The 27,236-nt window shown below is 37.0% G+C and overlaps 1 protein-coding gene and 1 long non-coding RNA gene across 2 annotated transcripts; both read left to right on the top strand.

The window, feature by feature from the left end:
- The first annotated feature begins 9,854 nt into the window (after nt 1–9,854).
- On the top strand, nt 9,855–26,251 carry LOC104613529 (Cytidine/deoxycytidylate deaminase family protein). The gene is made up of 5 exons (XM_010281370.3): nt 9,855–10,159; nt 16,435–16,494; nt 17,151–17,341; nt 25,723–25,827; nt 25,931–26,251. The coding sequence occupies exons 1-5, from the start codon at nt 10,144–10,146 to the stop codon at nt 26,117–26,119; spliced, it is 561 nt and encodes a 186-aa protein (XP_010279672.1). The 5' UTR covers nt 9,855–10,143; the 3' UTR covers nt 26,120–26,251.
- Nucleotides 17,348–23,605, top strand: LOC148800660 (uncharacterized). Its single transcript, XR_016085603.1, has 2 exons — nt 17,348–17,760; nt 17,872–23,605. It is a non-coding gene; the product is annotated as an uncharacterized LOC148800660 (long non-coding RNA).
- Nucleotides 26,252–27,236: the final 985 nt, after the last annotated feature.

Genomic DNA, 27,236 nt, shown 5'->3' with positions numbered 1-27,236 from the left:
TTTAAATTATGTTTTTTTCGGACTATCAATTTAAATATTTTTAAAATATTTAATAATATGTAATAGATTTAAATAAATAAATTTCAAATAACAAAATATTTTAAATATTTTATAGATTATTTAAATATTTAAATAACTAAATATTTATCATAAAGCGTTTGTAAAGGTAGGGAAACCTATACAACGTTTGTAAAGGTTTCCTTACCTTTCCCTTCCTTTACTTGCTTTTTCCTTCAAACAAAACACAACATTAACAAATGTCCCCACTAGTATATATATATATATATAATTTGGTCTGTGCATGTCAGCACCCTCTCCTTTGAGAGAAGTTATTTATCTATTTTCTCCATTTTTTACATTTTTTCTTATTTTGTTTTGTTTTAAAAATATAAAACAGTAATCATTGCTTATCTTGATTAGATTAATAAAGCTGCACAATATTAGAGAGGTTTTCCAAGGCCTCTTACTTTAATGCATGTTATTACATTTAAAAAAGACACTTAAGAGAGAGAGACATTTGGGTTTTCCAAGGCCTCTTATTTCAGTGCATATTATTATTACATTTAAGAGAGAGAGAGAGAAAGGGAGGGAGAGAGATAATAGTAATAATATAAATCAAGGTTTTTAAAACCGAACCGGACAACAAACCGATCAAAGATTCGGTTCTCGAATCAAACGGTCCAACTATTCGAACTGAATGGATGGCCCATTCTGACAAAAAATAAAAAAACGGTCAAAACCGTTGGACGATTCAAACGGTTTGACCGTTGGGTTAGCGGTTTGCTGACCAGATCAACGATTTTTGGCAAAATAATGGTTCTGGGGTAAAACGGAACTGGTCACCTAATCAGTTCCTAGTTTTTCCGGTCTGGACCGGTTTTGAAAACCATGATGTAAATATAAATAGGTTGAGGTTAAATAATCAAAAAATTATTAATTTAAAAATCCACTGAACTTTCACTAAAAATAAATATTAACAAAGCTTAGTAAATATTAAAAATGTGTTAAACTGCCACTTAAAAATCCAACTTAATAAACGCTAATAAAAAATATTAACTGATAGTGTTAAAATACCAACAATTAATTAATAATCCAAAAAAATTTGAAAAACCTAAACATAATTATAATACTAAAATTAATTAAAAAATATTGGAAATTAACAATATTTTATATTAATAAGTGTATTTACTAAAAATGATTAAAAAGTACAATTAATAGTATTTTATTACTAAAAAATACGTAAGCCAAAAATTATTGAAAATTAGTTGTATTTTTTATTAACTATGGTATTTATTTAGTTATCTAAATGGTGAAAATACTAAAAAATATTGAAAAAATACTCATATACAAAAAATACTGAATAATAATGAAAAAACACCAAAAATTAAGTAAAACTCCAAAATTCTGAAAAACCTAAAGCTTAATTAATAAATAATTTATTTTAATTATTAATAGTAATATGATTAACAATAATTATTTTTAAACTATAATTAACAGTAATTATAATTTAAGTTATAAATAATAGTAAATTACATTTAATTACCAAAAAGTTATATTCAATTACCAGAAAATTACATTTAATTAGTTTTAGCCAGGAAATTAGCAATATTTCTGAAAATATGATAATTTCCAAAAATTATTGTATTTTAAATAAATATAGTAATTTAATAATTATAATATTTTAATAGCTAACAATATTTCAATAATTAATAATAATAATTAATAATTCGTTTATAACTTAACCTAACCTGATTAGACCTATAAATTTGTAGGCTCAAGCAATTATTTTCTTTTGAGTTAGGTCTAGTTGAGATATGCACCATGTCCACACATTATCAGGGATAATCTAATTTGAAGTCTAATTGGGTATCAATCCTTTGGAGTCCAATGATGGCTTTAGCAAATAGGGCCCAAGCTAAACAACCCCTAATAAGTTCAACTTGGAAGTTCCCAACTGGAGGTGATCTGGCTTCGAGCTGGTCGCCTCGCGCTACTCCTACTCCGGAGTCCATGGGGAACTTCATAGCCAAATAGTAGGTGGATACCACTACGCGAAGTACGTGGGTGATGGGCCGACCTACAATGACATTGTACGGGGAAGGAGTCGTGACTACTAGGAAAGTGTGCTCGAATCTTGCGATATTAGGCCATGTGTTGACCTCCACAGGTACTAAATTTTTCCCTAGGGGCCTGACTTCTTCTCCGCTGAAGCCTACTAAAGGAGTATTTGTGGGCTTGATGTCGCTTTCCTGGAGCTGGAGCTTGTCGAAGGCGTCCTTGAATAAGATGTCAGCCGAGCTCCCTAAATCCACTAGGATGCGCTTAACTTCAAAATCGTTGATCCTCATTGTTATGACTAGAGCGTCATCATGGGAGTATTGAATCCCGTGCGTGTCGTCTTTTGTGAAGAATATGGGGTCTTCGAGCCTTGGTCGCTTCGGAGGATTCTATTCTTCTCGTTCTAGTTCATGAACCGAGGTCTTCCCCGCTACCGAGGTGCAGTCCGCGACAATAGACCCGCCTGTAATCATGTTGATTACTCTACGGATCAGTCTTTCTTTGGGCAGCTGTCTCTGTTCACTCTGTCTGTTGTTGGACTCAAAAGCATCTCTCATTTGCTCCCCCTGCCAATTTGTCTGGTTTTTATTATCTTTTTGTACAAAATTTTTCAAGTATCCGCGACGGATGAGTTCTTCAATCTCGTCGCGGAGGTTTCTACAATTTTCGGTACTGTGACCATGATCTCTATGGAAATGACAGTATACATTTTTGTTCCCTCCCCTGGTTGGTGACTTGCTCTTTCTTTGCTTGTTGTCCCCGTTGTTCGAGGTGTCACCTTCTCGTTTCCTCTTCTCCATTGGGTTCTCACTTTTCTGGTTCATCTCCTCTTCTGTCCCGATGAACTGATCAGCGAGCTTGAGAAACTCGATGATATCTTTGGGCTTGTTGGCTACCACATGCCACTTAAACTCCCTGTTGGTGATACCTCTCTTCGCTGCCGTGAGTCTTACAGCGGGATCCAGATCGGGAATTTGTACAAGTGTCGTTGAAGCGTTTGATGTAACTTCGAATTGACTCTCCTTCCCTCTAGACTATGTTGAGGAGGCTTTCTTGTGACCTTGGACATTTCTTGCTAGTGATGAAGTGCGAGATGAACATCTGCACGAACTGCGCCCAACTCTTGATCGTCCCTGGCGCGAGGTTCCTGTACCACGTGCGAGCTACTCCTTTGAAGGTCGTAGAGAAGGCAACGCACATGCAAGATTCATCATCCCCAGCTAGGTGCATCTGGGACTGGAAGGAGACTACATGATCATTTGGGTCAAACGACCCGTCATACTTATCTAGCGAAGGCATTTTGAAGTCCTTCGGCATCGGGGTGGCCAGGAGCGGTCTTTGTGTCTTCCGAGCTTGCCACCTCTTTGCCTTTAGGCTGTTCAGGCTGAATAGGTCCAGCGAGCTGGCTTGGAACTGTAGCTCGGCATGCCTTATGACGCCTCTTCTACTGCTTCTTGACTGGTTCTGCATTTGTGCTGCTAACTTCGGTGTGATCGGGTACGGTGCGGACACGGGGTAGTTTGGATATTGGTGCTGGTTGTTGTGGATGGAGGGGCCTCGCTTGGAGTCCGCGGCCAGAACCCTGAACCGATTCCCCACGAGCGGACCTTCTTGACGCGATGGCCTAGGTGAAACGGCCTTGGCGGGCTGAGTGTCTCCCGATCTATTAATGTTCTCCGAAGCAAGAGGAGTAATCTGTCTGTCCCTCCTGCCATGAGACGAGACTTGGCTCCCAAGGTGATGTGGAACCTGGGAAGTCTGCCCTCGGCGAGGAGGGCGAGTGTTCTGATGACGGGATCTACTTTGCTTTGGGGCCAGATTTCGAGGTGGAACCGGCTGTTGATTCTACGGTAGTGGAGGGAATTGTTGCTGATATTGCTACTGGTAAAAGTGGTGCAGGACCTGCTGCTGGTATTACTGGAATTGCTGGACCTGTTGCATTTGGACCTGAATGGTCTGCACGCAGTGTACCAAGTCATCAAGCTGATTCTGCCCGACTGCAAGGGGAATCACAGAGGGTTCAGTAAAGGTTGCACCCACCGTAGGAGGGAGTGGGGCATTCACTGGTGCTATGACTCGAGGTATGTTTAATGTTGGAACCCCATCTGCAGACAGAGGCACGGTAAACTGACCGATGCATACGGCTGGGACCTGAGGTTGCCCCCTGGAGACGTTCATTTCACCGTTCTGTCCGGCGTTACTGGAGGATGCCATTGATGATTTTCAAGGAAAGAGGCTTCTTGTAGCGTTTCCCACAGACGGCGCCAAATGATGTAGCGCAATCTGGCTGCTCCCAGCTAGAGGTGATCTGGCTTCCAGTAGATGACGGACTTGGTTATCTGCAAAAAGCGAATCAGAGGACCCGGGGTTGCTTACTCGGCGAGGTCGCTCCGATGCTTAAGTTAGTACTTGGTTGCGAGCTGATAATAACTTAGAATGCAAGAGAGCTAGAGAGCAGAGATTACACGTACCTTTCACCCCCCGGGGGGTGGAACCTTCGCGGAGCGGTTCCGGAATCCTCGTCACGGTGAGGTCCATTTCTGTGTTAATTGGGGATAATGCTGCCAACTGATATGATTCATCACTTCCGCCCGAATCGGATGGGGGAGATAATGTTAGCTGTTATGAGGCGTGATCCCGTGAGGCGCAGAATCTGGTGGCGAGATCTTTGGGGTTTCCATGCAGTGGTCGGTCAGTATTACCCGAGCTAGTGCCCTTTGGATCCGACCTAGTACGAATGCCGAAGTACCTTGGGACTGAGGTGGTCCTGATGCGATAGTGCACCGAGGTGAACTCATCCCGAGGTGGTTTGGTTATTCGAGCTCGACCCGTTGCAGACTTGGTGTGTCGGACTGAGCTGTCATCCTGCTATCCCGTGAGGCGCAGAATCTGGTGGCGAGATCTTTGGGATTTCCATGCAGTGGTCGGTCAGTATTACCCGAGCTAGTGCCCTTTGGATCCGACCTGGTACGAATGCCGAAGTACCTTGGGACTGAGGTGGTCCTGATGCGATAGTGCACCGAGGTGAACTCGTCTCGAAGCTCGACCCGTTGCAGACTTGGTGTGTCGGACTGAGCTGTCATCCTACTAGTTAGGTCATGTCCACATGTCCCCCTATTACTAGGTCGGGCCAAATCACCCTACATCATAAGTTATATGCATATATGATAAATATCATTTTATAATATTTAAATAACAAATTTTATATTAATATATATAAAAATGTTATATATTTTTATACTATACTAGAATTAAATAAAAAATTTAATTTTAAAAAAATCATAGTTTTATAATTAACACCAGCCCCTTTATCAACAGAAAATGTGCAAGCCTGAGCCTGGCCTGACCATTGGGCCTAGATCTTGAGCCCTGCTCGACCATCAGGCCTAGGTCTTGAGCCCGAGCCCAACCCTTCTATAAAGCCCGAAGCCTGATCTATACACAAAATGTCTTACTTTCAGTATACTTTTATAAGCTAATATTATATTAATTTAATAAATTAATAAAGTAATTGATATTTCCTAATAGTAAATTGATATTTCCTAATAGTAAATTGATATTTATTAATAATTTAGGAAGCATATATATATATAACATAAATACTTTTTATATACATAATAGTATCGGGCCAGGCTTATTTGAGAAAGCTCGAGATCGAGCCCACGGGCCTAAAATTTTGTCCAAGCCTAAAAAATAACAAGTCATGCCGGAAGAGGCCATCAAGTTACCTGGCCCATGAATAGGTCTAATTGTATATATAAATGATTGTATACATAAAAATCATATGAAATAAAAATTTAAACATCTTTTTCATTTTTTTTTTAAATGGACCTCTCATAGCTTAGCTCGGTCCGTAGCTTGGCCTGGCCCAATCAGCCCAGCATGACCCGATTTACACTCTACTTGAACTTGCCCAATACTGGGGTCGGGTGGGGAAATTGATGGATTCCCCATCCTTGATGAGGAGTGGGGTGCCTTGCCCCTGAACTCGCCTGACATTGAGGTGTGGTTGCCTTGCCTTGAACCTGCCTAACACTGGGGACGAGGTGGGGATGGGGTAGAGTGTCTTGATTATGGGGCAAGGATAGGGATGGGGTGCCCCGCCCTAAACCCACCCGATTGTCATTCCTATATAATTGTTAATTATTAGTGAAGTTAATAAAAATGTTAACTTTTGTAATTATTTTTATTTATTTAAAGTTAATAAAAAATTTATTTAAAAATAATAAAAATAATAACAATTATTAAAATTACTATAAATTATTAATAGAACTAAACTTATTAAAAAATATTTGTTCATATTAAATTAACAATAATTATTTTCTATAAATCAACATTAAATAAAAATACAATTATTAAAATTTTAAATATTAACAATAACTTTGAATACTTTTAGTTAATTAACAGCAAATTTTAATTATTAATTTAATATTAATTAATAGTAAATAAAATTATTAAATCTTTCATATTTTCCCGTGCATTGCACGAGTCCCCGCTAGTATATATATGGCCCACATCACCTTGCTTCTCCTTGCTCCGTTACCCCAACCTTACATTCTCCTTTACTCTCTCTCCTCTCCCCTTCCCACCATTCCCATTTACCCATGTCATCACTTTCAACCCAACTACCTAAAGCTATTCCTAGAATCTCTCTCCTAAGGTATCTCCTCTAATTAAGCCATTAGGAACATATCATGTTACTCCACTCCCTAACCAATTCCTAAAATCTCTCCCCCCAATCTATATCTATTATTTCTCATTTAAAATATTCATATTAATTAAATAGTTTTATTACCAAAAGTTAATAAATACGTTAGTAAATTATCAAAAAATAATTATTATAATTAGCAAATTACCAAAAATTAATAAATATTGTTATTAATGAACTCATGACTTTCTAAAATATTTTCGGTAAATACTGTTATATTCGTGTTAATTAACAACGTTTTATAGAAATTGAAAACTCTTTAACTAGTTTCTATAAAATTGAGAATTATATTTAACAATTAAAAAGTATAAAATTTTAGTCATTTCTATTATTATAGTTAATAACCAAATGCAGATGGGGGAATAAAATATCATAATTTTGGAAAATGAAATTATTAATTAATGTATATAGGAAAATAAATGATAAATTAGTGTAATTTTGTTAGTAAACTACATAATAAAAAAATATTTAATAACAATTTAAAATAATTTTCAATAAATCTCCATAATTACACAATTGTAATATTTTTTTCAAAAACTTTCATAAAACTACATTTTCATAAAAAAACACTTTGGAAATTAAAAGATATAAAATTTTTGAAAGTTTACTTAAAAATGTATTAAATAATTATTGAAATATTTTGGAAAATTTAGGAAAACTCATTACATTTGATAGATTTTGGAAAACTATTGAAAAATTATGTATTTTTCATTGTAAATTATTGAAAATGATTAAAGATAAATGAGTGTGGGGAAGGGGATCGAAAATGTAATTTGAAGCAATAATTACACAAATTATTAAGATAAATTAGTATAATATTGGAAAAAGGAAATTATTGATTGGTTTATATTAGAAATATAAGATAAATTTATGAAATTCTGTAAGCAAACCATTTAAAGAGAAACTAAATTATTTAATAAAAATTTAAAAATAAATTTGAATAAATTTTCAAAATTACATCAAAATTACATAAATGTAATAACTTTTCCATTTTTTCACAAAATTACATTTAAGAAAATTTACCATGTGGTTGATACTTAGTATATCCTTTTGATCATTTTTGTCATCAAATTGAATATTGGGTTGATGGGGAGTAGGTGCCTTGCCTTGAACCCATTCAACACCAGGGGCGGGGAAAATTCAAGGATTCCTCATCATTATTGAGGAGTGGGTGCCTTACACTAAAATTGATTGACATTGAGGACGAGGTGGGGAAATTCGAGGATTTCCCTTCCCTAATGGGGAGTAGGTGCCTTGCCTGAACCTGCCCAACACTAGGGATAGGACAGGGATGGGGTGGCACACCCCATTGCCATTCCTATATAATTGTTAACTATTAGTGAAATTAATAAAAATGTTAGATTTTGTAATTATTTTTATTTATTTAAAGTCAATCAAAGTTTCATTTAAAAATAATGAAAATAATAACAATTATTAAACTTACTACAAATGGTTAATAAAATAAGTTTATTAAAAATATTTGTTCATATTAAATTAATAATAATTTTTTATAAATCAACATTAAATAAAAATAAAATTATTAAAATTTTAAATATTAACAATAACTTTGAATACTTTTAAGTAATTAATAACAAATTTTGATTATTCATTTATCAATTAATTAATAATAAATAAAATTATTCAATCTTTCATATTTTCTGTCCCCACTAGTGTTATATATATAGAGACCTTATATACCATCGTATTAGAAAATGTTTGCTATTATTCTAGTCACCATTCTCTGAAGCAAATTAGCAATTAGCCAACTACATTAACAACATTATTACTAGGCCTAACATTTGTAACCAAGAAGTCGCACAAGGGAATCCTTCCACACAAATTTTTAAGCCATCCCCCACTCTCCGATAGCTACCCTTCTTCACGATAAAAGTCAACTTCAATAAATTGGTACGAATGAATGGATAGCAATTCAATGTCAATAGGGCAGCCCAAGATTAATGACAGGCACAATTAACCTGTAATTTGGTATAATGACATAAATACCCCGAACTTTTAATTGCAACACTTGATTAGCTTATAGATATTGAAGTCCATTTATTAATATTCGGTCAGTCAAACATTATATAATGTTAAATATCCTTTTCATGTATTTTTAATATCATTCTAAGTAATCAAAAGTCTCCCTACAATAACGTTCTCACATAGATAGTAAATACATATTCAAATTTTCTGACAACAACGTTCTTGATAATGATTTTACTTTGTAGGATGATTTTAAAAATATAAAAAGGGCATTTTTAATATTATGTAATATTTAACTAATGAAATATTAACGGGTGAACCCAAATGTCTATTTTTGAAAGTTCTGGATATTCAAATATTGCAATTCAAATTTCAAATTACCTATATATCAATATCCCCAAAGTACAGGTATCTATATATAATTTACCCAAAATAAAATGATGATAGAGAACTATGCAAATTCTGTATGTATTTAGCATACCTTCCCCCAAGATGAAGTTCAGACATGGGGAAGCATTAAAATGAAACTTACTTCCCCCAAGATGTGCACACAAAAAAAAAAAAAGAGATTTGTCATTGATACGAGGGCGTTTATCAAAACATACGCTCTATCAAGTTGCGGAAGCAAGAAAGTGCAACAGGTGAAAATAATTTTCTAATAAACTTTTTCTTTTTCAGTTCATTTGTTCATTTGTTCATTCAGTAATAAACTGAGATGTTTGTTTGGGGCGCAGTCTACTTATCCCTAAATGTTTTCTCTTTTGGTAAGTGATGAACCGAAGCGTGTCATATTTGTATAGTGCATCGCTGTAGGTGAATGAGTGAATGTGAAGAGATTATCCATCGTTTCCTTTCCTGTCACACCGCATTGCGCTTTTGTTTGATTATATCCTTCTATTTCTTGACACGTGTCTTTCAAACCTTTCTTTTACTCGAAACAAAAAAGTGAGGTTTTCATCGAGTCCTCCACCTCAGAAATTTTTATGAGTTGGTGGAGCCGGTGAATACGTATGTATCTTCGTCAGAAGATTCAGGAAGATTAAAAATTCCAAAAATAAAAAAAAGAATAGAACTACTCACCCTCCTAGGCTGTGTTGGGTACTTGTCTTTTTGCCTAACTGTTGTGTTGGGTCTTGGTCGGATTCGACCAAATTACCGTTTTTTCATTGTGAAGTTAAAGAAGAAAGTGGGAACTGGGAAGGGAGAGACGGAGTCTGAACAAACCAAAACGGAAGAAATAGGAATCCTGAAGAAATAGGACTCTCTCTCTCTCTCTCTCCTTCTTCTTCTTCTTCTTCTCTCTTTCCCCTTCCATTTTATCTCTTCGTTTACGAGTCATTTCCAAATACTCGTAGTCGGCTTTTACTTGACTCAATCCGATTTCTGTTGCCGGCATGGAAGAGGCTAACGGTAAATTCCCTCTTCGAATCTTTTCTTTTCCTTTATCATTTTCGTTCTAGTTCTTGATTCGTTTATTCGATCTGATTTTCCGTCTCTCTTTTTGCATCTTTCTTTTTCTTCTGCCTGGGTATTTTACTGGTTTCATGATGCTTTTTGTCGATGTGTAGTTCTCAACAGGGGTAAGCTTTAAATCGATATTAATTGCTTTGGTGCTTTTTTTTTTTTTTTTGCTGGCTATTTCTGAAAGTATAACTTTACTCTTGTTAGAAGTTGCAACTATAGGCCATACCTGTCTTATGGGTATTCGCAAGGTTATAATTTTAGGACATTTTATGGCGTTCTTATTCTCTTGCTCTTCACCCAAAACGTGGTCTTCAGTTCCAGAGTTCTTGAAAGATATTTGTATTTCAGATGTAACTGATAGTTTCTTTGAATGAATTGGCCCTCGGGCTTTATCAAAAAAAAAAAAAAAAATTCTCTTTCTCTCACTCCCATCTCTCCGTTGGTTAAATGGATTGTTATGCTTTTTTTAGATGTAATGTAATTTTTGTAGAAAAATGTATTTGTATTTTTATTATTTTAGTCATATTCATTTTTTGCTTTTTATGTGTGTGTCTGTTTGTTTGTTTAATTTTTCGTTAATCTCCTTTTCCATTCAGTTTTGTTCTCTCATTCTTAAATATATTCCTAGGGTTGCGTAATTGGTGTTTATACGATGGATCTTCATATTCCTTGGATATCTATGTACCTTTCTGTGTATTTACTTTCTCATTTGGTTCTGAGTGGGGAACAAAAAGGCATTTGGGCAAGAGAACGGATTCTTTTACGGGAGAACCTGTAGGGGCTGCTTTGTAAGGGATAAAATGGTAGGAGGGTGCACCCAGAATGTTTAGATTGATGAGTTTAGACTGCGCTTGGTAAGAGTGCAAATGCAAACATGTTTTCTTCAGTAAAATGCAAACTTGGTTTGGTTTTGCGTTCAAAAATTTTCTATTCGTACCAAATGTATTTGGTTGTGACGAGTACAAACATGGATTTCAAGACTGGAATTTACCCGTTTTTTTACATCGACCAACTTTAAGTGCAAAAGTTTACTTCCTTTTTTATATACAAACATGTCAGGAAATACAAATTTATTGTCATTTTCAGTATACAAAAATGTTTTTACCGAATGCCTGCAAAATTGAACCTAAGAGCAAATTCTTTTTGGTTCAGTGTTTGCACACTCTTACCAAACACAACCTTAATGTCACATCATCACTGGATGGACAGAGCCAAACTTCTAAGTGTGGCCCTTGGGAGAGAAATTTGTACCTTGTAAAGTCTATTTGTAGGCCCAAGGTTGGGTGAAAACTGTGAAGAGGCAACAGTATAGACAAATATTGATGGGTCTAGGGACAGCCAGGAGGGAGCTGCTCGTGACAGGAGCATGGCTTCCCAAAGTTTTGAAAATATAGCCCTGATTAACTCAGTGATTTAAAAGGCATGCCTAGGCGCATAGGTGAGGCACATTTTAGGGTATGCGCCTCGCCTAGGTCCTAGGTGCGGCCCTTTCAAAAGGCGCACGCCTGGTGCGCCTGATGCGCAGGCGCCTTGCGCCTTCTGAAAATTTAATGCTTTTTTTTTGAACCTAGTGGCTGGGTTGGGGGCTGCACCGTCAGACCCCCATGCCACGCCCCTCGAGGCAAGCCCAAACAAGTCCATGTTAAGGTCTCAAATTCTTAATTCTCATATAAAAATAATAATTTTATAATTTTAATTGCTTTTTAAGAAGATATTTTATAATTCTTAATTTTATAAATGCCCCTCAGGGCCACCCCCTATTTTCTAATGTTGTTCATTCATTCATCCTAATAAAATATTTTCTTAAAAAGCAATTAAAATTATAAAATTATTATTTTTTATATGAGAATTAAGAATTTGAGACCCTAACATGGGCTTATTTGGGCTTGCCTTGAGGGACGTGGCACAAAGGCGGCTCATAGAATCAAGAATGTAATATGTTTTACATCACATTAGCTAGTTGAAGTAATGCAATTGAGGAAAAAAAGAGATTGTGGGTTCTACATGCTTGAAAATGTTTTATATGTTTGGTTTTATTTTTAAATTCTCATTTGAATATGCTTTACATGCTATGTTTATGTATTTTAATTTTAGATAATGGGTTTTTTGAAACATTTATTTTAAAATTTAAGTTTATATTTTTTATTAATATTGTGTTTAATATTTTTTTTGATTTTTTGGCACTTTTTATTTTTTAGCATTTTGTTTTTGTATTTTGGCGCCTTGCTTTAAAAAGGCGCACTCCTCGCCTTGCGCCTTATGCCTTGGACGCAACTTGGCCCCTGCGCCTTTTTTGTGCCTTGTGCTTTTAAAACATTGCATTAGCTGCACTTGATGGTTGGAACTTACTGAGACCATCAACATGATATTTGATTATACATTAGGAATACATTGTGACTTGGTGCTGAACTGGCACCCTAGTACACATTTTATGCCTTTAGTAGCAGGCACACAATTATTGGTATTTATACATGGTTAGGTGCACAAATGCAAATGCAAGTTGCACTTCGTATTCTGTCTCATTGGGAGGTGGAATTTTAAGACTTGGATCAAGTTCTTAGTGCTTATTTATTTGATTTTCTTTTTCTTTCTAATTTTGGAGGATGATTCACAAGTGATGATAGAGAGAAAAGAGGGACCTTGGACCTTATGATCCTTTGTTAGAGATATAAGATATTTCACCTGATTAAGATGCCATTTTAGAATTCAGATAGAATCCTAGATCCGCTTGCTAAATCAAGGGCAAAAGAGAGGTAAATAGCAATATTGTCAGTCTTGGACCATTTGCAAACCCAGAAAGGCTACTAGGCTTTGAGAATATGTGGCTTACGTCCCCATAATTTGTGCAAAATTTGAAGGATTGGTGGAGGGAGGAGGTGCCTAAGGGAAATTGGGAGGGTGTAAAATTCCATAGGAAACTACAGAAGTTGAAGTTGAAAATTAAAGAATGGAACTTAAATGTATTTAAGAGAATTGAAGAAAGTAAATCCAATTTGATAAGTCAAATTGATGATTTGGATAGTAAGGAAGAGCAAGGCACTTTGAGGGAAGGGGAAAGGAATGAGAGACTTAATATGAGAAAAGAATTGGATATGTTATTACTAAGTGAGAAATTTCATTTCTATGCTGGAGATGGAGGATGGTATAACCACTCAATAGGAGGAAATCACAAGGGCCTTTGCGAACAACTTTAAATCAATTTATAGGAGGCCAATAACTGCAAGATGGAATTTAGAAGGACTTGAAGGTCCTTTGTTGGAAGAAAGGTGGAGAATTGTTTGTTTTAGAAAAGAGATTTGAGGAAGATGAGGTTAAGGGAGCTATTTTCTCTATGGATCAATCAAAAGCTCCTGGCCCGGATGGCTTCACCATGGCTTTCTACCAAGATGCTTAGGAATGGATTAAGGAGGATCTTATGGAAATGTTTGAGGAGTTCTATTAGGGATTATTAACCAAGGTGTTAATGCCACATTTATTGCTTTGATCCCTAAGAAACTAGGCACTAGTCATCCTAAGGATTTGGGGCCAATCAGTTTGGTAACAAGCCCCTACAAAATATTGGCTAAAGTGCTATCTCTATGGTTGAAAAGGGCTCTTCCTTCAATCATTTCTCATTTCCATGGGGCTTTCATTCAGGAGAGGTAAATTAGTGATCAAATTCTTATTGCCAATGAATGCGTTGAGGACTTTAAAAAGTCAAGCAGGAAAGGAATTGTGTGTAAATTGGACTTAGAGAAGGCCTATGATTATGTGGATTGGGAGTTCTTGCTTGAACATGAGATTTTAGTGCAAGATGGTGTAAATGGATAAGAGGGTGCTTGGAGACGTGCCACTTTTCGGTGTTGGTGAATGGAAGAGTGGAGGTTTTCTTTAGTGCCCTAAGGGGAATGAGGCAAGGGGACCCACTTTCCCCTTTTTTTACTCTCATTGCAGAGGTGTTTAGTAGATTGATCTTGAAAGTGGATGAAGGAGGGCTAATAAAGATGGAGGATAGGAAGAGATAGGGTTAGGGTGACTCATCTACAATTTGCAGACAACATCATAATTTTTTGTGAAAATGGGGGAGAGTAATGCAAGGAATTTGAGATTGTTGGTGAATCTTTTTGAGAGAATGACAAATTTAAAGGTAAACCTTAGCAAGAGTTTGGTTGTTGGAGTCAATATTAGTCAATCTAAGACTGAAATTTGGGCTAGAGAGTTAGGGTATAATTCAGCAGGTGGCCATTGAAATATTTGGGGCTTCCTTGGCTTCCTTTGGGAGTGAATCCTAGAGCATCATCTTTTTGGGACTTGATGGTGGAGAAATTTGAAAGGAAATCATCGGGATGGAAGAGAAACTACATCTTCTTGGGAGGTAGGATAACTCTTATTAAATACACATTGGCTAATCTTCCAATTTACACATTGGCTAATCTTCGACTAGTCTTCCAATTTACTATCTTTCAGTCTTTTGCATGCCTCGGGTCATAGTGAAAAAATTTGAGAAAATAATGAGGGACTTTGTTTGGGAACCTGGGAAGGATAAGAAAGAACACTTAATCAGATGGGAGTTGGTGTATAGAAGTAAAGAGTATGGTGGTCTTGGGCTGGGAAGATTAAAAAGAAAAGAACTGGGCTCTTTTGGGGAAATGGCTTTGGAGGTTTCAAGGGAGACAGACAAACTTTGGCATAGAATGGTTGTGAGCATTCATGGGCTTTCAGAGAATGGTTGGGATGCTGGAATTTCTAACAGTGCCTCCAGTATCTCCTTAGAAGGCTATTCACAATTTTTTTTTTTGATCAATAAGGGCTATTCACAAAATTCATCCACACTTTTTGTCTCACACCAGGTATGATATCAATTCAGGGAACAAAATCAAATTTTGGGAGAACCTATGGTTAGGGGAAACTCCTTTAATGGAGTCTTTTCCTTCCTTGTTTGCTATTTCATCTTTCAAAGGCAGACCTATATCTGAGTTTTTAGTTCATTCCCCTTCTCAGTCTGGAGTTGGATGGAATTTGGGTTTCCGTAGGAATGTGCTTGTGTCACAATTGCTTCTTTTGTTGGATGGTGTTTTCCTAGATAATAGCAGAGTAGATAGCTGTTTATGGATGGGTAATTCCTTCGGAATCTTCACTTGTGCTTCCTTTTTGAAATTGTTGGTTTCCCCTTAGCCGATCATTTTGCTAAGCAAGGGGTCAATAGAGGGAATTGTTTTTGGGCTCATTTGTAACTGTTAGAAATAGTGTCTTATTGTCTTGAGATCATGGGGTAGCCGAGTTGCAACTCTTATTTCTAATTAATAAAAGATTTTTCTGTTGTTGATAAAAAAATTACATATATAAGTTGTGTCTGTTTCTGGTTTTCATACAAGTGACTGAGGTTCAAGTCTTGTAAAGCATGGCTTTTCAATATATATAGTCTTGTAGCATAATTATAATATCCTAAGTGTAAGGTTCCAATTTCAAGTTCCTCTTTTTGTCATTTTCGAAATTATGATAAAGCAATGACCTTGTCAGGTCATTCAAAACTGTTTCACTTACCAAAGCCCAAACAACTTTCATTCAACAATTTGTCCAAGTCAATGGTGGGTCTCCCAGTTTTTCAAAAATTTGAAAACTAGGGTTCTAAAAAGTAAAAACCAGAATGGTCACCACGTTCCCAGTTCTGATGGTTCAATTATCAGGTCTCACCCAAGTCTCAACACTGATAATAGAGAATTTTCGCACATTTATCCTGCTGCCACAGAGCAGTAGTTGGATGATTGAATATATTTTTGTATTGGCGTAAGGGGTGCTTGACTGGGGCAAGGGTCAAATGATTTTGCTAAGAAGATTATTGTACATATTGTTTCTATCCTTGATAAAATGTTTTCTTGTTGCCAATTAAGAAAGGGCCATTGCCTAATGATGGTCCTGGCCATCCAGTGTCTTGGGAGGGGTAAGACCGGATGTGGACCTAACCTTTGTCATTCTTTTTTTGGCACAAAGTGTCTGTTCTCAAACCTGAAGCCATGTTATCATTATTGTGAGCTCAAGATTTTACCGTTGCACTAAGCAATGTTCCCTTTCTTGTTTTTCTTACTTTTTTTTTCCAGTTTACTGGTGTGATTACAGTGGCAATTCAATGTCATTATAATTTTAAATTAGCTGATTATGCCAATCTGTTTTAAGCTTATAGAAATGGGAATTGTTGACTTATTTGTGTTATCCCTTCTGTTTTCTTGTTTTATTTTCCCCAGTGGTGGAAGCCAGGGATGGAACCATTTCTGTAGCTTCTGCATTTTCTGGTCATCAAGAAGGTAATGGTGGAACCTTTTTATCACCTTCTTCTATCACATTGTATTCAAATTTTGTTTTATTTCATCGGAAAAGGAAATGATTGGTATTGATACACAAGATTAACAAATATTACAACTTTAAAGTCAATCCCTTTCATTTTTTCTTCTTTTTATATTTTGGAGGGATACTTGCATACTACTTGTTGTAAAAGTCCAATGACCCTAGTGATAGACCATGGTGTGGTCTCTCCAAAAATTTTCTATGCCAAAACCAACAATCAAATGATCCATCCATTCTATGGATCCTTTATTATTCTGTTGGATTACTAGCCTTTTTTTCTTCTATCTTAAAAATTGGATGACTATAATTATGCCATTAAATTATTTTTCTACCAGCAGTATTTGATGAACCAAGCCCAATCCTGCACAGCAAGGTATTGTATTAAAATCAAAAAGACTTGCATCCCCAATCCTGCACAGCAAGAAGCTGTGCCTTCACCAAGCCCATCTATACAAAAAGTAATTTAATGGTATATAGATATGGAGTAATCATGCTTATGGTTTACCTTTTGGTATCTAAAATTTCTACTTGTAAATGGTTAAAGCTAGTTAAACTGGACATATGTTGTTACATATCGGTAAGCATCATACTTTTCTTTCTTGTTTTGGTCAACCAGCTGTACAGGATCGTGATCACAAATTTTTGTCAAGAGCAATTGAGGAAGCATACAAGGGGGTAGAGTGTGGTGATGGAGGCCCTTTTGGTGCAGTTGTTGTTCGTAATGATGAAGTAGTTGTGAGTTGTCACAACATGGTTTTGAAACACACAGACCCTACTGCCCATGCTGAAGTAACTGCTGTAAGAGAGGTTAGGCCAAAAACCAAGGAAAAAGCATTAGCTATGTGATTTATTTAGGTTTGTGGTAAATGTTATTATTCCATTTAACTCAATGATGAAGTTATACCAAGAGCTTTGCAGTAAGACCTGTCTTACAAGAAGTGAGCACTTCCCAGCAAATGGGTTCTGCATTGGAGATCTATTATCAGAAGTGATCCGATTACCTAGACTGCAGTCGAAGTTGCATTATTTTGGTAGATGCTATAAGCGTTCCGTTCCCAAAATAAACTCCATGTAGTCAATGGTTACAATTATTTGATAAGCTGAATGTTGGTAGAAGAGACTTAGGTGGGGATTCATTCAATTTGTGTGAACACTGTCCCAGGTTCCATTAAAGGCAGAAAAGGGAGAGGGAGACTGCATTCCAAATATCTCCTGGTTCACAAGAAGTGAGCATGTCCAATTTGATGGATTCCACCTTCAATATCTCCTACATCAGAACAGAGTCAGCAGACCTGATTATATAATTTAGTTTCTGATTGAATACATTATTTGGGCAGGTGGAAAAATCTTTTCAATTCCCAAAATAAAATCTAAATAAAGGGTGGTACAACTATTTGATTAACTATATGTTGGTATGGGAATCATACAAAGGATCTATCTATTGTGTGCTTCCCCCTCACACAGTCAATAGGGTTGAGGGGGAATAATGCATGCCTAATATAACTACAGGTCAGTGGCTAGGGCCTTGAAACCTTCCTTTCCATAATTTTTTATATTAAAATATTGTGGTTCTGCTGCTAAAATACACTTGTTGTTTTTCCTGTTCCCTCCCCAATGTGCTGGTTAAATATTTCACCTTTTGTAAATGTGTTGAAGATCATTATACTTTGTCTGTATTCTCCTAGGCCTGGAACAAGGGGAACTGCTTTTAGCATTATTTTAATTATTTGGAAAATCCAGATAAATTTCTTGAGCATGGGAGAAAAGTTTTGTGTTCAAAGTGCTGACTGCTTTAATTAGCATCTAGATTTTACTGCCATATTGGTTTTCTTAAGAGTTCCATTTGTACCCTATGGGGTGTATTGACCTTTCTTTTAAATCTTATGGGAGTTTCCTTTTGGCTATAAACCTGTTTTCAATTGAGTGCACACTCATCCAATAATGACCACGTAGAAAGTTTTGATGAAGACATTGCCATTTTGGTGCAAAGTTAGCTTTCCTGGGTGGTTCCTATGATATTATCCATTTTTCCCCTAGCCTACATTGAATTTTTTCTCTAGAATCTAGATGCCTATTTGGGGAATTGAAAGACCTAACATAGTGAGGGGACCATTTTGTTTTGTTTGTGATAATATTAAGAATGAGTTTAATTAGTTCAACATTGCACTTAAATTAGTTCATTTTCATGTAAGGATGTGATTTTATGACAAGCTTATTTATATGGACATTTTAAGCTTTTTGATAAATGAATGCATTTATATCTTCCATTTTGATATGAAATGTGATTCCTTTCTGATGAACTTGTAGGCGTTTTGACTGTAATGAGGTTATTTGTATGCAGTTTAATGAACATGATATTTCTAGGAAAGTAGTTATTATAGATCCAAGAAAATGGCTGATTTTAGGAGAAGGTAGGTGTTAGAAAGTTCCAACTTCCAATTTCCAAGTAGATTCAAATATGGACATGAAAAGCCTAATTATGCTTTAAGGCTGTTCTATCTTTTGGAGTTTTTGGGAGCTAAACAATAAGGTTAGTAACTGTTTTGCAGGCACAAATAGTAAGATTATGGTGAATAACTCTACCATCAAGAGTTGTGTATTTATTGCATTGAGAATTTGCAACGAACATTCTAGGGCTCTTGTAGCCTCTCAAATGTGGTCATGGGTAAGATATTTTTTTTGAAGGCAAGGTAAAAAAATTTATTGATGAAAGATGAAAATGTTACAACTTCCTGGAGCCCCACACACAGGAAGAAGACATTACAAACTCCAAATAGACCGAGTACAAAGCAACTGGAAGTCTGGAACAGATTCTGAGATTTAAACTTAGGGGTAACAGACATCCAAGAAGCAAGTTTAGAACTGCAGCCTGAATTAACTCCTCCGGATTCTCACTTTGTTGCAGAAAATCCTGTTGTTTCTTTCAGTCCATAAAGTCACTAAAACAGCCACAGGAATGGTTCTCCAGATCAGATTACCCTTTTTCTTCAGACCAGGTGATTTCCAGCAGTATAAAAGGTCCTTGGCAGAGCCAGGCATAACCCAGCAAACCCCAGCCACCTTGAGAAAGTGCTACCAAACTCTTGCAAAGATCGAACAATGGATGCCAAGGTGATTAACCGTCTCTTGCAAGAGCCCACATAGGCCACAGTTAAGATCTGAAATCTGAACCCCTCTCCTAACCAAGTTAGCTCTCGACAAGTACTTATTTAGTGTCATCATCCAAACCAGAAAATTATGCTTAGATGGGCTGACAGAATTCCACACCTGCTTACTTGGGAAATCAGAAATATTTGTTCTACTCAGTTTTGATGCCAAGGATTTAACAGTAAAAGCACCATCACCATTCCATCTCCACCTCCACTCATCCTCCAGATTAACAGAGATAGATTGCCTCTGTAACAGTTGCAGAAGGTCCAACAGCTGGTCCATCTCCCAATCAAAAAGATTTCGTCGGAAGAGGGGGCACCAGGAGATTAAGTCCCCAACCACATTGTAGGAGTCAGCAACTGGGGCCTCAGGACTAAGGGCACATTGAAAGAGAAGAGGAAAGGCTACAGCAAGAGGAATGTCTAAACACCAGGAGTCCTTCCAAAAGTTCAACCTATCTCCCCTACCAATCTTGAGAGCTAAGCCATCAGAGAAAGCTGGAAAGGATTTCATAATTCCTTTCCAAAGGGAGCACCCCCATCTCTGAAAAGGATCTAAAGATTTCCAATTACCCCAGTCCACTCCATATTTAGATGCAACTAGGGACCTCCACCAGGCATTCCTTTCAACACCAAAGCTCTAAAGCCATTTGCTGAGAAGAGAAGAGTTAAATACCTTCAACTTCCTTATGCCCAAGCCTCCGTCCTCCATAGGGAGGCAAACCTGATCCCACTTAACAAGATGGATTTTTCTTTCTTCCTCCCAACCTATCCACAGAAAATTTCTCTGAAAGGGACTCCAGCTTCTTTGCAATTTTGGATGCGATGGGAAAGAGGGATAAGAAATAGGTGGGTAGGTTTGAAAGAGTACTTTTTAGGAGAGTAACTCTACCCCCGAGGAAAGATACTTATCGTCAGCATAGTCACATGTAGTGGTCAAGGGAGAGAGAATTTCCTGTCATGCAAATTTAGAACTATCACATACTGTTCAACATTGGAATATGCAAAGCTTCATGATATGTAAATGAAGGGATTCGTGAGATACATATACATTGTCAGTTCTAATCTGGCATTTGTTACTTTGAACTGGCAGAGATTGATTCAAGATGCAATTGAAAGGGCAATACTAGAACTCCCATTGTTTAAAACCAACCAATGTTTCAAATAAGATCAAATAGATCAATTATTGTAAATGTAGAATATAAAATACTCTGAAGCATAAACTTCGAGTCCTATGGGATTGGAATTAGTATAAATTTAAGAAAATCTCTTCAAGACAAAAATCTAGGCATAGATGGATAAAGGAAGGGGATGGGAACACCAGATTTTTCCATGAAATGGCAAGATGCAGGAGGAAGAATCATGTATCTTCTTTGGAAATAGATGGCATAGTGATTAATCAAAGAGAAGGGATTGAAAAGGCTTTTGTGCAACATTTTAAATCTATCCATAGGAGGCCTTTGAATAGTAGACTTGTGCTTAAGGGACTGGAATGGTCTTTTTCCTTAATTGGGGATCTAAGGAACTTTCTTGAGAATGATTTTGAGCTGGAAGAGGTAAAGGAGGCGATCTTTTCCATGAACTGATCAAAAGCACATGACCTTGATGGATTTACAATGGCATTTTACCAAGATTGTTGGGATATTTTAAAAGATGATTTAATGGAGGCCTTTGGTGAATTCTTTGAAGGGGGTATTTTAAATCCTGGAATAAATACTACTTAGTAGTGATTGCTAAAAGGACTGGGCTAATCACCCAAAGGCTTTAGACTATTCAATTTGATAACCAGCCTGTATAAGATCGTTGCCAAGGTGTTTTCCGTGAGACTTGGGAAGGTGTTGTCCTATATCAGTACACAAAATCATGGAGCTTTTGTGTAAGGCAGACAAATTGCTAATCAAATCCTTATTGATAATGAGTGTGTGGAAGACTTTAAAAGGTCTAGAAGGAAAGGTGTCATCTGTAAACTAAACATTGAAAAACCATATGATCTGGTTGATCAGGTGCTTCTGCTCGAAACACTTCATTTTTGTGGTTGTGGTGAGAGATGGCACAAATGGGTTAGAGGGTGTTTCCAGTCTCAGCTTTCGCCAATTGGCTGGTTGTAGACTTCTTTCCTGCTCATACAGGACTTGGGAAAGGATACCCTCTTCCACCCTCATTACGGATGTATTTAGTAGAATGATTTTAATTGCAGATAGGTTGCATTTAATCAAAGGATGGAGAATGGGGAAAGAAAGGGTTGTGGTTACACGTTTGCAATTTGCAAATGTTATCATTCTATTCTATGATGTGGGAGACACTCAATGGATCAGGAACTTGAAACTTGTAGTGGAGTTGTTTGAGCAGATCTTAAACCTCAAGATATGTCTTGGTAAAAGTTGTATAGCCAGAATTAATTTGGAGGAGAGGGAGTTAAGGGAGTTTGTGGATATCCTAGAATGCTTAGCTTCTTCCTAGCCAATGAATCTCTTGGGTGGCCCTTTGGAGCTAACTCTAAGGACCATTATTTTTGGAACCCAGTGTTAGATTTTCTAAGAGACAGCAGTGTAGAAGAGAGGCTATATATCCTTGGGGAGTAGAATAACCTTGATTAAGTCCATGTTGTCCAACCTTCTTGTGTATTATTTGTTGGTGCTTAGGATCCCACAAAAATAGGGTAAGGAAATTGAAAAGATAATGAGGGATCAGTTGTGGGATTCAGGGGAATTAGAAAAAGATCAGCTGATTAAATGGGATGTGGTAAGTCTAAAGTGTAGTGTGGCTTGAGTGTTGGAGGGAAAGAAAGAAAAACTTCTCACTTCTCAGTAAGTGGCTTTGGAGATTACCTGTGGATAAAGAGAGACCCTAGCATAAGGTGATAATCAGCATACATGGTCAATTGTGGACAATGGATGGGATACAGGAGTGGCTGCTAGGGCCAAAAGGAGCTCCCCCTTGGAAAGCCATCAATGCAATTCTTCCTCAGTTCTTTCATTTTGTAAGGTATGATGTTTGCATCGGTAATCAAGTTAAATTTTGAGAACACATTTGGCAGGGATAAATCCCTTTGAAAGATAAATTTCCTACTCTATTTGCCTTATCCAACTTCAAGGGGAGCCTGTTTCAAAATTCGTTCTTTCAAACTCAAGCAATGGTTGAGTGGGACTTGGGCTTTAGGAGAGGGCTAAGGATTCCTGTGGTGTTTGACCTCTTGAATCTTTTTTTTTTTGATCAATAACAGTGAAATTTTATTAATGATATATAAAATCAGAATTACAAGGGAGGGAGCTAAAAAGTCTTAACTCCCAGCTACCCAAAAAAATCCCGACCATGCAGTGATTACAAAACAGCCCAAAATATAGTATCTCTGTCTACCCCTTGCCTAGCTAGACCATCAGCCAATGCATTTGCACTTGTCTTTATCCATGTACAGTGAATTTCCATGTCCTTGGTTAGCCACTTAAACTTGCTCTTTTCATTGCTGTATTTCCAAATCATAGAACTGTCCTCTTTTAGCCAATTCACCACGGTTTCAGAATCACCTTCTATAATCACCTTTTTGATATTCATTTCCTTGACCCTTTGTATCCCTTCAATAGCTCCTAAAATCTCAGCCCTCAAGGAGTCTCCCACCCCAATTGGCCCAGAGTACATAGCTAACAAGTTCCCTTGAATCTTCTTAATGGTGTTGTTTTGGACCATGGGGTCATGGCCCTAAGGTCAAACAGGCAAGGCAAAACCTGTTTACATCAGATGGTCTTTATCATTTACCATGTAGAGATCCTTGTATATAGTATAGTTCACCCTTTTTTGCTATAGCATTTTGATGCAAACTTGATTTATTAAAAGAGGGAAAGTCTCTCTCTCTCTCTCTCTCTCTCTCTCTCTCTTCCGCTGCTTTATAATTCTTTTTAGGTTTTAGAAAACATTGTCACTAAAACTCTTATAACTTTTTACACAAAATAAATCCTTACAGAAATTGTTAGTTTTACATACTTCCTATCAGTATAACTTAGGCTCAGTTTGGGAGGAGTGCAAATACAAGTATGTACCATGCAAAACCTTATATACAGTATTTCTAAACCTTATATACAAGTATCTTTCCAAACTGAGTCTTGAGTGCATTCAATGTGCTTGTTTATATCTTCTTAATTATTTGTAGGAAAGATACTTGGAATCAGTTTTCCTCAGTGCTTCCCTAAGGTAACTGTTATCTTTCATCATATGGTTATGTGACTCAGACAGATGTGGTACTTTCAAGATGATTTTTGAAAGATGCAGGGATAGTTAATAGTCAAACTGAACTATTTTGTTACACTTCTCTGCTCTTTGAAGTGAAATGCTCTCACCTCATGTGATCATCACATTGGGTGCTAGCTGGTAATATGTTAAGATGAAAATAATGTTAGAGGTTTTCCTTCTTAAGTTTTGTTTGTGGGAGAATCCATAATGAGGATATTCATGTTTCAAGCTTGTCATTAACTGGCTAAGTGTGGAGCTGAGGTACCTTGGGCCTTATGGTTTCTGGCTAGACATGCACAAGAACCTGGAAATTGAAAGAAATCTGAATTGCTTGTTCAGTTGGACTCCCAGATAAGCTACAGCAGATTCCCTTGTCAAGGGATGGAATTTCTAGGGAAAACTTATGTTGAGGTGGGCCTAGACTAGGAAGATCATGTAAGATGAAAGATGAGTGGTCAGATTCAGCCTTCATGTTGTTTCTGTTTGTAGGATAGCATCTCGTACAATTGGAATTTAATGAATCTTTGATTACTGTTGCTTACCAAAAACCATCTAGGTAGGTTCTTAGTAGTTCACAATATAGTATGAACACGTGAATTGGGTCAAATGGGTAATCAAAGACGACCAGAAGCCTTGGTTGTGGCCTTAAATCACACTCGAGAGAGGCACTTGCTTAATATCTCACTCAATAGGAAAGTTAGTGATAGAAAGGATAATAAACTTCTCATATTTTTGAATGACCTTAATTCTTCATGAATACTTGTTTCCTTGGAAGTTTTATAATCTGTCTGTCATCTCTTAAATGTGTAATTCTTACATATGGTAGAAAAATCAGAATTCAATCCATCTATCTCTATACATGCCAAAACACTGGTTTAGTTTCTGTACATGGGTAGATAAGGTGAAGGGGCTCTTTGGTTCTGCTATATTGCCAGTTACCTTGTTATATGCTGAATTTTTGCCAAAAGGAACTCTGCCACATGACAAACTGAAGCAAGTGGACAAGGGATCTCTAAACAGCCTCGAGCTCAACATATTCAATAAAACCAGAAGCAACTAGTCCAGGACAAGTTGGGGATCTCTGACTGCAATTTTTAGTATAGAATATAGATTGTCATTAATAATGACTATTCACATGTTACCTATCATTACTCGGTGCAATGGTAAAATCCCTGGCTGAGAAGTGTGAGAATAAGGGTTTGAGTTTGAGAGCAGCCACTTTATTAAAGATGCAGGAGGTTAGGTCTTTTTCTAGTCCACCGCTCCATAGACTTGGACTGGCATTGGGTAACGGCATGTAGGAGATGAATCTAGTTAAGCTGATATATCATAGGGTGTTTCTGAAGTTGTTTCTATCCACCTTTTTTTTATAGCTATGGCATTGATTGTAGAGTTTTCCCTCCATCTATTCTTACACTAAGATAATAATTTTTGGAGGAAATTAAAGGCATTGAAATGCGAGTCTGACAACTTGCTGCAAGCAATAGCCTTTTACATGAACGCCATATATCTTTGGCTGCAGGGCCCGTAGGTTCATTACAGACCCTGAGATCTGGTTGGGTTTTGGCAGTGACAAGTCCTGCATGTTCATATGAAGGGTTTAACTTTTTTCAAGTCAAGAATCCAAATTTGTATTAGATCTATTTTCTCCTTGAGTCCAATAACAAGCTATTATACCTATTCCATATGCAAACCGTACGAGCGTCTAAGGTTTTATATGGGTATTTGCTGATACATTTGGAATGTGTAAGGCGCACAAAGTTGCGAATATTTCATCTTATGGATCTCTAATGTGCAAAAAGTCTCCCTGTTTAGGCATGCAAAAAGCTCAACAAAATTGAGCTGCCCGACTGTGAGATGTATGCGTCTTGCGAGCCTTGTCCAATGTGCTTTGGAGCAATTCACCTTTCGCGAATCAAGGTCAAAGTGTTGTTCCATTTTCTATTCCTGTTAAAAGCACAACATTTTAGGTTGGTTCCCCTAACATGGGTTTTCCCAATTTTTGCTCATATGAATGATGCAGAGGCTGGTCTACGGTGCCAAAGCTGAAGCTGCCATTGCCATTGGGTTTGATGATTTCATTGCTGATGCATTAAGGGGTACTGGATTCTACCAGAAGGCCCATTTAGAAATAAAAAGAGCCGATGGTAACGGTGCCATCATTGCTGAACAAGTCTTTGAGAAGACCAAGGCCAAGTTTCAAATGTACTGAATTCCTGAATCTCCTTTTGAACTGCATGGAGGTGGACTGCCTTATTATTAAACTTGCATTTATTTCTGTTTTCTTTTGCCACTGAAAAACTCCCATTGTTCAAGATCAATAATATGTGTCTACTCTCAGGAACCTACCTAGTAATAACAATAAAAAATTTCAAAATAATATTATTATATAAAACCTAATAACCAGATAAACAAGTTGAACAGGTCAGTGGTTCAGCCGTCAGGCCAATATATCAATGATCGATTTTTTTAATATAATTTATAGGTGAATTGAACAAAGCTGTGACTGGGTTGCTGGTCTGACCGGCAACAGTGTCAATTCATTGTGATAATTGACAAGGCAGCAAGTTGAAATTGTAAATCAATGCAATGGGATGGGCCTGGAGCTAGATCAGGGAAAATTCAATCTTACACACGAAAATTTCTAAACCCAATCTCGATTGGAATGTCGGGTGGTGGGGTGGGGGTTTAGTGGCCAACTGGTTAAGAACTCTAAACATGCTTACCCACAAAACAGTACCTGGGAACATTTCCCGTGCATGATATGTAAAAACAGTACCTGGGTACATTTCCCGTGCATAATAACATGCAAGAGGATAAGATGTTTCCCATGTGTGGTTGCAATTTTATGTGGTTAAGTGTGGGTAGGAAATCATGACTTGGGCTACCCACTTTACAGTTGTATATCTCCATGAGAAAAAAGGTTGTTGAAGGAGTACAAATACAAATATGTAGAGTGCAAAACCTTCTATTTGTCCATTCTGCTCTGATAATATGGATGGTATCCTCATTCTCTCTTTGTCCTCTTGTGATGGATTGTTGAACTTGGTAAAGGGCGAGGCTATGTTGAATCATCTTTTGAGTTCTCTCTTTGTCTCCAATTCTAAGTGTACTCTATTTTGTTTACTGTTATTATCATGAAGTACCTAGTAGACTTAGAATTGAACCATGTTATTTGGACTAAAGTATATCTGATTCAATCCATTCGCAGCCTCACTTGAAAGATCGGGTCCCAAATTTACCATTTTTCAGGAGAATCCATCGATCTTGATGAAATAAATAAGGCTCAGTTTGGGAAGAGTGCAATTGTAAATATGTTCAGTGCAAAA

This window comes from Nelumbo nucifera, chromosome 4, assembly GCF_055504915.1.
Source record: "Nelumbo nucifera cultivar China Antique chromosome 4, China Antique-T2T, whole genome shotgun sequence".
Lineage (NCBI taxonomy): Eukaryota > Viridiplantae > Streptophyta > Magnoliopsida > Proteales > Nelumbonaceae > Nelumbo > Nelumbo nucifera.
This window is presented reverse-complemented; position numbering and strand designations above follow the sequence as displayed.